Consider the following 13,788-nt stretch of genomic DNA (forward strand, 5'->3'; position numbering starts at 1 on the left):
TCTAGTTATGCAAGAATCCTGTCTCTCTTATTCTTCATGAGATATTCTAGAATGCATGTGATCGAGTAAGGGTGTCTAGTCTGGAAGCAACCTATTAGCCAAGAATAAGACCTGTAGGAGAATGCATGTTGACCTTTATTGGTGTGAACTTGGAATTAGTGGATTATTGTAAACAATAAATTTGTACAGAGATATCTTAGGAACTATGAGAAAATGAAAGATACTAGATGGTGGTCTTCATTATTAGGGATTTTTCCTTTTTTATTAGAACTAGAAGTGCATGTTTGCAAGGGAGATTTGTACCCATTCACATTAGTTAAGAGTCTCAGAATTCTGATTCTTTCAGTTACAGTGGAGTCTGAGATAGCTGGGAGCAGTAAGCAGGTTGGAATACTTATCTTAATCATTGTTATTTTCAGTGCTTCTCACTTTCTAGAGATTGTACACTTTTCTCCCTCCATTTCATGCTATTTCCTGTCATCTGTCCTCCATCCCTCAGGCCAAAAACACCTTCCTTTAAGGTCATTTAGGAAAAATTTCTGACATAGATTTATGTGGAAATAAAGGCAAAATTTGGGGCAGATGAAGTTTGGGTTTTCCTGGGCATGATTTTGATTGTGAAGAGTGATATGGAAAATCATGAGTTCCTAGTATCTTCTCTAGATTTGAGCTAGTGAAGGGAGTACCCTCACCAGTGCTGGAGAAGTCATGGCCACTTTGGGACAGCTGAAGAAAGTTTGCAATGGGAACTATGAGGGAGTCCTGCTGATTTAGAACTGGGATGCGATTGACAGCTCCTATTGTTTGGAATTGAAAGTGCTTTCCTGATGAGCTTGCCCTGTTGCAGTGATGTCTGTAATAGTGATGATGGGGATAAGACGGATGTCCTGGAGGAGGAAGAGGGGGATAATGTGGTCCATGATGGTGGGGAGGAGGAGGGCAGTGTGGTCCATGGTGAAAATGAGGAGGAGGAGGATGTGGTCCATGATGGTGGGGAGGAGGAGGGCAGTGTGGTCCATGGTGGGGAGGATGAGGGGGATGATGTCGTCCATGATGGTGGGGAGGAGGAGGGCAGTGTGGTCCATGGCAGGGAGGATGAGGGGGATGATGTCGTCCATGATGGTGGGGAGGAGGAGGGCAGTGTGGTCCATGGCAGGGAGGATGAGGGGGACGATGTCGTCCATGATGGTGGGGAGGGGGATGATGTTGTCCATGATGGTGGGGAGGAGGATGAGGACATTGTGGTCCGTTGTGGGAAGGAGGAGAGAGGTGATGCGTTTCCTCTTGGGGGGGAGGAGTATGTGGTTCATCATCAAGAAGTGCAGGAGGGGGGTAATGTGTTTCCTCTTGGGGAGGAGGAGGAGTGTGTGGTCCATCGTTGGGAAGAGTGGGAAGAGGATGATGTGTTTCCTCTTGGGGAGGAGGAGGACAATGATGGTGTGGCAGATGAGGGTGGTGATGTGGCCCACCATGCGGTAAGGGAGGAGGAGGTCCTTCATGGCTGCCCTGATTTTCTTCACTGAAATCATAGTGATGCTCAGAGTCTTCAGGTATGAAGTGAGGAGGAGGTGGATGGCTATGCCTGTGATGATGTCTGTGACCAGCAGGATGATGGGGATGCCTTGGTAGCCAACCCAGAGGTGGATATCTGCATTTTTGTCCGTAGTGCCGCTGCTATTTATAGAAACACCAGAGAAAGAAGTAGTGAGAGAGACATTAATATAATAGAAGATGGTGGTGAGAGAGAGAGAGGTGAGAGTTATGTGGATTCACATTTATAGTTTCAATGAATTTTAAGGAAAAGGAGCTGTATTTTTTTCAAGATGAGTAGGTGATGTAATGCCAAATTACTGAAAAGGATCCGGAAATAATAAACAATAATTAAATGACATAACCAATTGGCCAGAATTTGTGACGGATTGAAAAACGACAAATAACACTGGTGTAGCTGTTGTAATATAAATTGGAATACTAAATATGATAAAGTAAACCTAAATTTTCCTTGCAGATATGTCTTCTAGCTAATGTTGATAATGTTAGGAGTGGTACAGCTCATTATTGAAATGTGTTTATTCAGAGCCTGATTTTTGTTTGTATCCAAAGACCTTTATACCAATTTGGCAGTATGAAGAGGATTAACAAAGTATATAATAGATAGTTTGAAGTGGCCCAATCAATTATTTCTTTTTCCTTATTACTTCTGTCTTATTTCTGCTTATTTTTGGCTGGGAATATGTAAATATTTAGTAAGGTTTTATGAGAAATTCATCTTTGGTTGATAAGGCTTTCTGGCATGGATTCCATAGCTGTTTCCTGAAAGTAGCTGGAAAGTGTTGATACATTATAGCTCATCTGTCCACTTGTTAAGGCAGCTTGCAGCATTCACAGGGGCAGATATGGACAGTATCTCTTCATAGAAATGGAGGTAATAGATGTGAGAGATGGTTTTCACTTTGTCAGATGGGGAAGCAGAATGAGAATATTTGTCTTTAGAGCACAAAATGTGAGCATACACATGCCATTTCACTATTCTTAGGTCAAGGATTAAACTTTCTAATCTAGTTTCCTAAAGATGAGAAGTTTATGCACCTGTGCTCCATCTGTCCTTTTACCTGTTACTTTCTTCTTTGCTTTTGCTTCCTAAAATTACCTTTGAACTTGTTTGCTAATCTCTACTTCCTTTAACTAAGTGGTATGGATGGGTAGGTATAGAGGGAAGACACCCTTTGAGGGAGCAACAGGGACAGCTTAGTTCTCATTCATCTTCTTCCATTGATCTAATAGTCAGCATCAGTCCGTCCTCACCTGCTGCATTTTATCCAGGCAGTAACAAAGAGGCATAAGCAACCTTTGCCATCTTCTGTTAGGCTGGGCTGAATGCCTTAAAGGTTGCAGTAGCCTGCATTACAATATAGCCAGAGATTTTTCTGTAATGGATTACATACCCAGGGATGGTAGAGCTCACAGTTTATATCAGTTCCATTAGATTCTTCTGTAACACTGATTGTCGCCTTGCAGAATCCCACTTGCTGTGCAAAACAAAAGAAAAAATAATGCACATTTGGATTCTTACGATGGGGTTAATAAAAGCTACTGAAAGTTCAGCATTTTAAAAGTTAGGCTAGTTCATATGGTACCTAAGTATGTTTGCATAACCTGGTTAGATCCTCAGCTTTCTGATTGGTGATACTTGCCCTCTAAATAGTGATTAAAATATATGCTATTTTTGAGTGTTAATGACTGTGAACATGACTTCCCCATGTGCATCTAGAGAGCTATTACTCTTCGTCTTATTTATCTTTTGATGTTCACAAGAAATTCATCAGCTACCAATGCCTCCAAAAAGAGAACCCCATGGAGGATTCATTCTTTCTTCTGTCTTTGGTTATTAAACATCCATTTAGATTGGGCTATTCTGAAATTTTGCTCAAAGTCTTTGATAACAGACACTATGTAGCTGTGCCACTTGAGGAGAAGCTCAGGACAGAGCTTTTTTCCCCACATTTCCTTTTTGAGAAAGGTTTACTGCAAGCTATTAGCATTACTTCTTTTAGCATCCTGTCTGCAGTGACTTTGGCCTGCTGTCCAGTCTTTTTGTGTGGAACTGCTCTCTGCTTGCTCTCTGTGGTCTTACTTTTGTATGTGGAGTAGTGACCTCACGACGCGTGTCTGCCATTTCAGAAGCACAACCTCATTAAGAAATAGGAAGTGTGAAGCTTGCCGCCACCTTCTTCACATAAAGCATCACAGAACTCAGGGATAATCAGTTCTGTGTAAGCTCTTTGCTGCAGGAGCTTGATACATATTTGGGTAATCGGTAGCCTATTATGAAAACTGATTACAAATGTAACAGCATGTTATGCATGTAACAGCAGGGGCAGCACTGAGAACCAAATTCAAAGCCTCTGGCTACCTGGTGTGTGCTTCATTCTAATAAACTTTTGGCTCTGCTACTAAACCATTCACAACATTTTCCAATCTTCTGGACTATAAAGAGTCAGAGAAGGAAAATAGTTGTGTATAAAATGACAGTTCTACAGAGTTTTTTTTTTTTTTTTTTTTTTTGTTGTTTTGGTTTGTTTTGGTTTTTTTTCCCATTCCTAGGAACAATATATTTTAGCTTTGATGACTCTGCCTAGAAGTTTCTGTGTTGTAGACTGTTATTAGGAGGAGGTGGGATGAAGAGAGTGCTTTGATAATGATCTGAAGACAAACCTGAACTCTCCATTTCCCTGCTGCAAAGAAGGAAAAAAGAAAAAAGAATTCCTGGCCTAATTGGGATGAGATAGTACACATATTTCATTAAAGGTCTATAACTCAAATTAACGTAAAAGCTTTTGTAAAAATAGCACTATTGATTTACTAGGCAATAGTCAAAGTTTGAAGGTGAAAGCAAGATACAAAAAGTTCAAATCTATGTCTGGAATATCCCAGATCCCAGTTACATTTAGATTTGAGAGTTCAGATTGGCTCCTTATAGAAGACAGAGGAACAGCTGCGAAATTAGCATCTGGACTTGGACATGCTGGACTTTAAATTTTGAGTTTGGATACATGCTTATAAGAAACACTCTTTTCAGTTGTCCCATGTGACAGGACAAGAGGCAATGGGCAGAAATTGAAGCATAAGAAGTTCCATCTGAACATGAGGGGGAATTTCTTCACTGTGAGAGTGACGGAGCACTGGACCAGGTTGCCCAGAGAGGTTGGGGAGTCTCCTTCTGTGGAGATCTTCAAGGACCACCTGGATGCAACCCTGTCTAACATGCTGTAGGTGACCCTGCTGAGCAGGGAGTTTGGACTAGATGATCTCCAAAGGTCTCTTCCAACCTTACTTCCAACCTCCCTTCTATGATTCTATGAAACGCTTGGAAATATTGTGGGAGGATCTTTCTGGTGCCACCCATTGTACCAGTTCTCACTCTAAGATTTTACTTACAGCGTGCCAGTCATCTAGAAAATCACATTCCAGTTGCATTTTTGTATGTTGTACAGATTTGGAACAATTGGTCTCTTTTATGGAGAATCCTAAAATGTGACCTTCACTGGGGCCAGTCTGAAATAAAGAGGTCAAACAAACAGTGATTACTAGGTGTATTAAAGAAACCACTCTGGTAATTTTAAAAGCAATAATATTTCATGCTGTTATACCAAAATCCTGTCTACTTCTTACATTCATTACCTGTCCTTTTAAATGTTCATACATGTACACATGGTGAGTAAGAAAATGGATTAGGTAATTTATGCCTTACTTGCCTCACTCCTTTATCAGTTCTGGGAACGGTTGCTTTATATCTGTGTCTAGTTTGTTGTATGTTATAAAACTGTGATTTTTACAGTCTGTGTTTTTAGGGAGTAGGGAGAGCAGAGTCTTTTAAAACGGTCTTTAGAAAGCTTTTATGATCCTGTTAAAATCTATAGAGAGCTGTTTCATTTTAATTTTCAACTGTTAGAATAGTTTATTTCATGGCAGTATTGACATGCCCACAGCTAAGGGCATATATATGCACACAAGTTTCACTGATTTAACTACATTTGTTTAAAATGGGTGCACATACTTTGTTGTACACTTTTATGTCAGAAGTCATAGTTTCTAACTGTTACTCAATCTCTTGAACTCTAATGGTACGATCTTAATTCTCACTGTAGCTAAAGATGGAGAAGTATGAAGACTCCATTTGCAAAAAGTGTGGCTTAGGAAGAAATACATGAAGTAATCTGAATACAGCCATGGGCTGAATGAGAATGGGGATATGTCCTGGGTGGAGCTACAGTCTAGAACACTGACAACTTTCTGAACAGTATTGCGAGCTGCAGGAAGGTGGGGTTGGGCTAATGTAATGTGGATAGTTTCCCAGAACAGCATGGGGTTACAGCAGAAGCCATGGAACCTCATTACAAAGGTGTCCTGAACTGACACATGGGTTGACGGAAGGTCTCCAATATCTACCAACAAGAAGTTGTGTTCATGTGAGAGTTAATGCTTCAGATCACCCATAGGATAAGTCTTCATGTTGGTATCACTGAAAGGTGGAAGAGGAGTTATTTACCAGAGCCAGTTTTTCAGGAAGTAGAGCACAGATAGATTCACTTCCTGGTCCTTCAAAGCCCTCAGAATGCTACTTTGCTCGGCAGTTAAGAGAGAGTCAAAATGATACTAAGCTTGTTCCACTTCATGTTGTACCCAGATATTCCAAGAGTAAAAAATTATCTGGCTTCAGCTGACAGAGAGTGTATGACAGTGATTATATACATGGACTATACATCTTGAAGGACTCTGGTCAGTGGTAAATAAACTCTTGTATGTTATGATATGTTAGATAAACATGCATAAATAAGAATACAAAAAAGGCTCTGACGTTCTGACTGCTATGGTTTTAAGCAGATGAGAAATCCCTTTGCTTTCACATGTTTAATTTAAAGCTTTTCGTAACAAGCTTTTGCTGAAGCAGGACCGTAAACTTTAAGCGGGTGATTTATGCTGAGAAGTTGCAAACAATAGGTATGATCCTAGAAGTGTTTGAATTCTTGTCCTTTTAAATAGTTCCAGGAAAAAATGTCACTTACCACCTTTAAAATTTTTTCAACTTTGTCTACGTTGAAGTAGTTTGTGTGGTTACCTTCATTATTATATTTTTCCAAGGCCTTTGCAGCAATATCCTTGTGTTGCTCAGTGACTTCTAAGACTTCAACTTTTACAGGACAGTCTTTGCACTCTAATAAATCTGGAGGAACTATGAAAACAGAGAAGTTACTAATACTGGAATAGATATTAATACCTGTATGGGTAGAACTCTGCACAAGTATCTTTAACATGAACTCATAATGAAAAATTGAAATGTCAAGAGTTTCCTTGGAAGTCAAGTACCTGTTCCTCAGTCTGAAAATATGAATTTGTCCTATCATGGGAAGAAAAGGCAGCTGTGAAAATGTATATGCTGTATACAGTAATAGGTATACATATTGTATACGTATACTATATATCATGTATAATGTATAAATCTTTCTGTTCTGTCTTACCTACCACCTTAAATAGGCCTTCTTTCCAAGTTTACCTTCTTTCTCAATATATTCAGTTTTGTGTTTTGGTGGACTGGAGTGGTCATATGATTTGACATCAATGCAGTTTGCTTTTGAAGATTGGGGTAACCTTTAATTCTATTATTCATTCTTAATATTTCATTTTAATTATATAAAATAGAAATTACAAACAGATGAATGAATTTGTTACAGTTATCATCTACTAGAAGCACACAAAGTTGTACTTCAGTACTAGGGCTGGTTTGAGGTATGTATTAGATTACAATAGTGGTTATTTTACCTGGACTTACTGTACAATTAAATCCATATAGTTGGTGGGATTTTTTCAGCAGCTGGCTTGTATATGTGATAATCTTACATTGCCCAAAGACCTGACAGGAAAAAAGAACATGTGGCTGTGATGTTATTTTCACTAGATTTAACTGGATGTCATTGATCATAGGAATTATGTCTCCTTTTTATGTACAGTATTTTCAAGAATAAGAGATGTAGCCATTAATGGAATGTTTGACCCAAAATTTGTGTTTCAGATAAAATGGGATCTCTTTCTACAAGAGCCTTTATTTTAATTTTTGGTTTGCCTTACTAAATAGACAATGGAAGACTAATTCTCAGTCATTCTAATACTTACTTATAATAAAATAATGTTAGCTAGGAAGGAAAGTTAGGATTCCATAAATACTCAAAGATTACATTAATCGTAATGAAAAAGTAGATGGAACTTTTCTCCCATTCCTTTTCCGCACCTTAATAAAAAGAGCAAACACCTTCTCTGCTATGTGGCCTTCATACTTTGTTCTGTGTGATAGTTTCACCACTCTCCTATTTAAATAATGTTTGGGACAAGTAGTTCTCATCCCAGAGTACACCGTTGCAATGCAGAATAAAGGACAAGTATTGCTGTATAGCATATATATCATAGTGTCTACTGACACTACAAATATTTTATACTGTCATATCACAAATTCATTAACATAAAACTGACAAAATATAACCCTGGAATTTCTGTCTAATATAATAGGAACATGAGTTAAAAATCATTTATAGTGCCCCTTTAGTCGTCAGCAGATTATTTTCAAAACATCAGTTCTGTTACCAGCAGTGGAATATGGAGTGTAGCTCCTTTGACAAAACTAGTTAAACGAAGTTGCCCTTGTTTGGCAAGACCAGTCCACCCTTTTCCAAACCTTTTGCTTCTGTTTCACAACACAAGAATCCAGTAGATTTTGTTAGACAATGAGGCATTTTAAAGCCTGACCTCTACTTAGAGATTTCGTGCCACATGAATTTCTTGGCAGTTCAGATAAAGATCAAGTCTTTGTTAATGCATTATTGACATAAAGTTCTTCCTGGATACTGTTACTTGCCAGGGAATGTGCATCGCTGTATTTACAAGACTCCCAATGTCTTCCAGATAATACTGAGCATTCAGTTTCCAGAACATCCAAAGTTAAGTAAAAGATTGATGAATATCCCTGGAAGAGAAGTACAGGTGAAAAAAAAATGGATACAAGAATACAAGAATCTTGGTCTGAAAGAAACTTTCTTGCAAGTAGATACACTTAATCTTTAATGTAGCTTTCCCAGATCCTTATTAAGGCTCTTCTGAGCCAACAAGCATAGATTCGTAGAATGCTCTAGGCTAGAAGGACTTTTGGACATCGTCTTGCCCAGCTGCCTACTGAAGGCAAAGCTAACTTCAAAGCTAGATTGAGTTGCAAGGGGCCTTGTTCTTCTGAGTTCTGTATCTCTCCAAAGATGGCTGTTTCAGAATCCCTCTGGCCACTTCTCAGTACTTCACCACTCTCATTGTGATTTTTTTCCATATGTCTAGTACAAATTTCCCTTCCTGCAACTGTTGCCTGCTGTCATTTTGCTGAGAGTCTGTGAGAAGAGTCTGCTGTCAATATGGCATGCATCATGTAGGGAAAATGCCAGTGTTGAAAAGGTGCCATTCTCTGCAGATTTTCACATTGAATATATTTGTTAATTAGCAGCCCCTTTCTCAGACAGCCTATTCTATAGATACATCAATTCCAAATGAGATTAGTGACCAGATGCTCTCTCAGAGCTTTGTTCCCTGCCCAGTTTATTCAGGGATTAACACAACAAAACTGTAATAACCCCTATAAGGTCAGGAGCAGAGGGTAGCCTATATCCTACCCCCTGAGTGCATAAGATGGGGAAATAGAATTTAAATTTGCCTACTGGGATAATAGGATGTGCTGTTAAGAATTATTAGTGGCCCACAGAAAGAGTCTGAAGCTAATACTTAGGTCTTATATTTTTTCTGCAGAAAAATAAATCTTAATTAACATTTGGAATGGATTAGTTAAACTTCATGCAACTTTGTTACGGTCCTTTCTCCCTTCCTTCCAGTTACCCAACTATATCCAAAATTAAGGTAGTAACAAAATAGCTATTTTGCAGGATACATTGATCTAATTAATGTTAGATACTTCCAGATTAAAGAAACTCTCTGAATGTAAAGTATGAATATAACATCTGAGACTGATAACAAATCTGCGCGATTAATTTCAGGTGTTGTATAAAGCTATTGAGAGCACTTCCTCTGCTAACATCTTGTCCTCTGTAAGAACAGAGAACATTCAGCATCCTATGGGGCCAGGCTTACATGTAATAAATCGTGTACAAATGAATACTGAGATAGTATAAATGAAAGCTAGGTCATTGAATCATATCAACTTCACTCTGTTAAAGACAGTAAGGCATAAACTTATAACAATCTGCCTCATTATTTTAAAATCACAGTATTGTGTAAATCAGCCTTTAAATTGATACTTACTGTATGTTGCTCATAGGCATCAACAACACGGAATAAACCAAAAACATAGCCATCTCTCCGATGTCTGTTGACCAAATCCAGGGCCACTCCTGCATCTGTTTCAATGGTATCACAGTCTGCAGGTGTAATGCTTGACTCATTTTGGGCAGTAGAGCACTGCAGTAGTGTTAGAAAAAGAGCTGAAGCTAAAAGCTGCATTTTTTTATAGTATTAGGTCACTTCTCTCTGTGTTCTGATAAAGCCTGTAGTCTGCTTTTAAATCAGAGTAGCCCACAAAAGAAGGTATAAATGAATGCTGAAAGGGCATGGTTTTATGTAAATTTAAGTGCTGTGTCACTAGGCTATAACCTTGACCCTGGATTAATATTTGTAAATAGAAGGTAAATGATTATATGGTGATTGAGCAAATTTTGAGGGAAGTAGGCCTTACAGTACCCTCTGGACCATGCATCAAAGGAATTACTACGATTCTTAAAGCAGGTATTGTGTAACATAGTGTTTTACTATGAAGAATATTTAGCTTCTAACAATGTGCTGCGGAGCATAGCATTATGAAGGTCCAGGTTATGTATGAAGGTGTAATGCAAGCTTGGTTTTTGTTTTCTGTAAAAATAGTTGAATTGTAAACATGATGAAATATCTGGGGTCATATGATGGCTATGTACATATCCTTGTTTTTATAGATCCTTAACTAGCAGAGAAGCAGTGAAAGGGAAACAAGGGGATAACCCAGGTTTGGAAAGGGAATGTATCTTAGGATGCCTTTGCAAGCTGGTGATCCGTAACTTCTATGTAAATACCTGGTATTCCTGGGCACTCACAAAACTTAGAGCAGATTTCTATCAGCTTTACGGAATTTCAGAATGGTAGGTAATCTAGGGGTAAACATGGCAGAAAGTGATATAAAGCTGCCTCTGCTCTCCAATCTGAGCAGTTCTACATGATCTTTGGCTGTAATAGTCTTAAAAGAGTTCATTAGAATTTCTGATAATTTTTCAGTACTGATTAAGATAATCCATACCAAGATTTGTACTTTTCACAGGAAATGTAAATATATGTAAATATACTCTGGTAAGCAAAAAGGAGATGCTGTTGTCTTATTTTATTCAAAATCTTTTGTTCAAAATAGTTTAAAGCATTAAAAGGCAGTAACCACTTGTCAGGGACTGGCTGAAGTTTGAATACACAATACAACCTCTGAATAAGAAAATAAATAAATAAATAAATGTGAGCCAAAAATGAAAAGGCCACATTCATGTGAGAAATTTTGCAAATCCTGGTTAGTGTGAGAGACTGGATCAGCTTCTTATAGAAGGAGGTACTAGCTATATAATTGATCTGGGTTTACACATTTGACTCCAAATTTTTGGCTTGACTTATTTTTTTGAGAAACATTGGGGATTGTTGTGGGAAATCACCCTTAACTGTATCTCACTACATTAATCCTTATTCAAAAAAAAAAAAAAAAAGAAGAAGAAGACTTTTAGCATATGTGTCTTCTAAGAAATCACATTCAAGCACAAGTCGAGCTAAACAATAGCTTTCTTTTATAGTTAGTTCAGTTTACACTTGGCAGTTCTCTGGTAGTATATAAACTGAAGGGGGGAATCTCACAGTATGATGCCTTGGGACATTCAAAATTAGTATAAATCAGTTTAAACAGATAAAAGATAGTGTTTTTCTGTGCAATGGGTAATGAACTTCTGGAACTTGTTGCCACTGAAGGATATGGAGGCAGACAATATTAGCCAGGTCAGAAGCAGATTAGACAAATTCATGGATAACAGGTTCTTAAGTAAATACTTGAAGGACTAGGCAAAGACGTACTCTAACACCATCAGTTCAATGGTTCTGGGTGCTGGAAAAATAATTAAAAAAAGTGATCAGATCACAGAAAGGGGGCGGGCTCACAGGTTCCTTCCAACCACAACTTATTTTGCCACTTTGAGAAGTGAATACTGGGCTGGAGGACTACTGGTCTGATGCAGTAGTGCATTTCTTATGTTCATTATGTTTTTATATTATTTCATTGTAATATTTCAGGAATGCTTCTGCTGGGAGATTGAAGAAAGTCATGAAATAAACACTTTGTAAATAATCAAAGACATTTGAAATACATCTTGTAAGAAAAAAATAATACTCATATCGTTGTTCTGTTCCAAATTCCACCCTTCTCTGCATTCATTACTTGCAATCCTATTTAATTTTCAAATGGGCAGTTATACTGAAGAAAGGCATCAAATTAGATCATTTATAACATAATTCCTGCAGTGGTCTATAGTTTGCCAGTTGTTCTTTTTTTTTCTGTTTTGTGCTTTTATTGTGACGCAGATAATTTTCATGATGGTAGCTTATGTATTTTTATGGATGAAGTAGGAACAACTGTGAATAAATAGTAAAAATATGCAATTCCTGCAAAATCAGCTGCAAAAGTGAGAGTAAGATTTTGTTCCTGCTGCAAAGGTTTTTTCCTTGATCTCTTTAGAAAAAAAGTTTGGAATCTATTATTAAAGTACAGCATAGGCGAGCACTCCAGGCACAGCCAGAGTAGTTAACTAATTACAGGTTCTACTCTAGGCAGTACAGTGTATTTTTATCATTTTTTATCTAGTTTGATATCTTAATATTTTCATATTTATTGTCTTTTCATACCTATTGTTTGTAAGTATTCTGTATTTTTAATGAACCTATTTTGATAAACAGATTGCTGCCGAGGGTAGGAATATGTCTATTCCTTCTTTCCTAGCTTTGTGAAAGCTTATTCATCTCTATAGCTTTTACCAAGACTTGACTTGCAACAGTGAGAGGTGATACACCTTCAAATTTTAAGTAGGTGCAAAGCCCCACCCATCCGTAACTCCCAGAAGTCTGGGAAAACACAACAGAAAGTGTCTGGGGCTCAATGAGTTTATTTTCCCACTTGAAGAACAGTGCATTAAATGCTAAAAAAACAGATTTTTCTTCCTAAGGAGAAAAGAAGAAGACAGCTGACAAATAAAGAAGTTGATATGCAAGAACCAATTATCCCTTTCCTAAAGTATAACTGTAACTATTTACAGATCTCTTATCTGATTTCTTGGGAGTGCAACTGCTAGGCTGGCTGGCTGTTCCCTGCTCCCTGCAGTGGCACTTTACTCACAGAGGGGGACTATCAAATCCCACAGCTCATTCAATTGTCATGCATGCTAGCAAGAATTTAACCATCTTCTTGCCTGTGCTGCTCTGCAGTGGCTGTTGTTTCTGCTCCTTAGCAAGAGTTGATGTTAACAAATACACGTGTGGCCTCAGTTGCTGATAGGAGACTTCTTTGCTATTGTCTCTACTTCTTTTTAATCCATGATGTCTCGCAGCTTCAGACCAGGAAGGGCTGACTTTTACACCTTTTACACTTTGTTGCAAAAGAAGAAGTTTTCCACTTTTGGGTAGCTTTTAATAGAAATGTTCCCAAGTTTGATGGAATAACATAGGTAAACTCATCATGTCTTTGTTCATCTCCCTGTTTTTATCTGTCAGGTGTAAACAGGGTGCCTTTTTCTTCTGGGCTGTTCTCCCTCTAAGATTGTGGGTTTGGCTGCTTCCTCTTTCAGGCATTGGCTGCCAGTTTTATACCATTCTAGAGAGGTGAGAAATCCTTTGGTCTTTAGTAGAAACATTCTTAGGGTAAACAGAATCTGGACCTTATTCAGAAAACAGAAGAGTTGTACTGAATGTTTGCAGTCAATAATTTTAATCCTGTAAGTTACTAAATTGCTACTTCATGCTGCTAGCAGATGGCTTTTAATTCACTGCAAGGCACTGCTTCCCCACAGGATGGACCTCTTCTAAGTATGTAAAAAGCATTCTGGTCTGCTATGCCTTCCTTCTTTGCAATACTTTGAACTGCAGCTGAGGGTGGGTTATTTAGAAGAAGTTGTCCAGGACCTTTGGAGTTCATCTTATGTT

The 13,788-nt window shown here is 38.1% G+C and overlaps 1 protein-coding gene across 1 annotated transcript; it reads right to left on the bottom strand.

The window, feature by feature from the left end:
* Window positions 1-522: 522 nt before the first annotated feature.
* Window positions 523-10,044, bottom strand: HRG (histidine rich glycoprotein). The gene is made up of 7 exons (XM_062583030.1): window positions 9,847-10,044; window positions 8,408-8,515; window positions 7,321-7,411; window positions 6,567-6,733; window positions 4,939-5,055; window positions 2,946-3,029; window positions 523-1,674 (listed from the first exon to the last, which is right to left on the bottom strand). Exons 1-7 carry the CDS (start codon window positions 10,042-10,044, stop codon window positions 523-525), a joined length of 1,917 nt encoding a protein of 638 aa, XP_062439014.1.
* Window positions 10,045-13,788: the final 3,744 nt, after the last annotated feature.

Source organism: Rhea pennata, chromosome 9, assembly GCF_028389875.1.
Source record: "Rhea pennata isolate bPtePen1 chromosome 9, bPtePen1.pri, whole genome shotgun sequence".
NCBI lineage: Eukaryota > Metazoa > Chordata > Aves > Rheiformes > Rheidae > Rhea > Rhea pennata.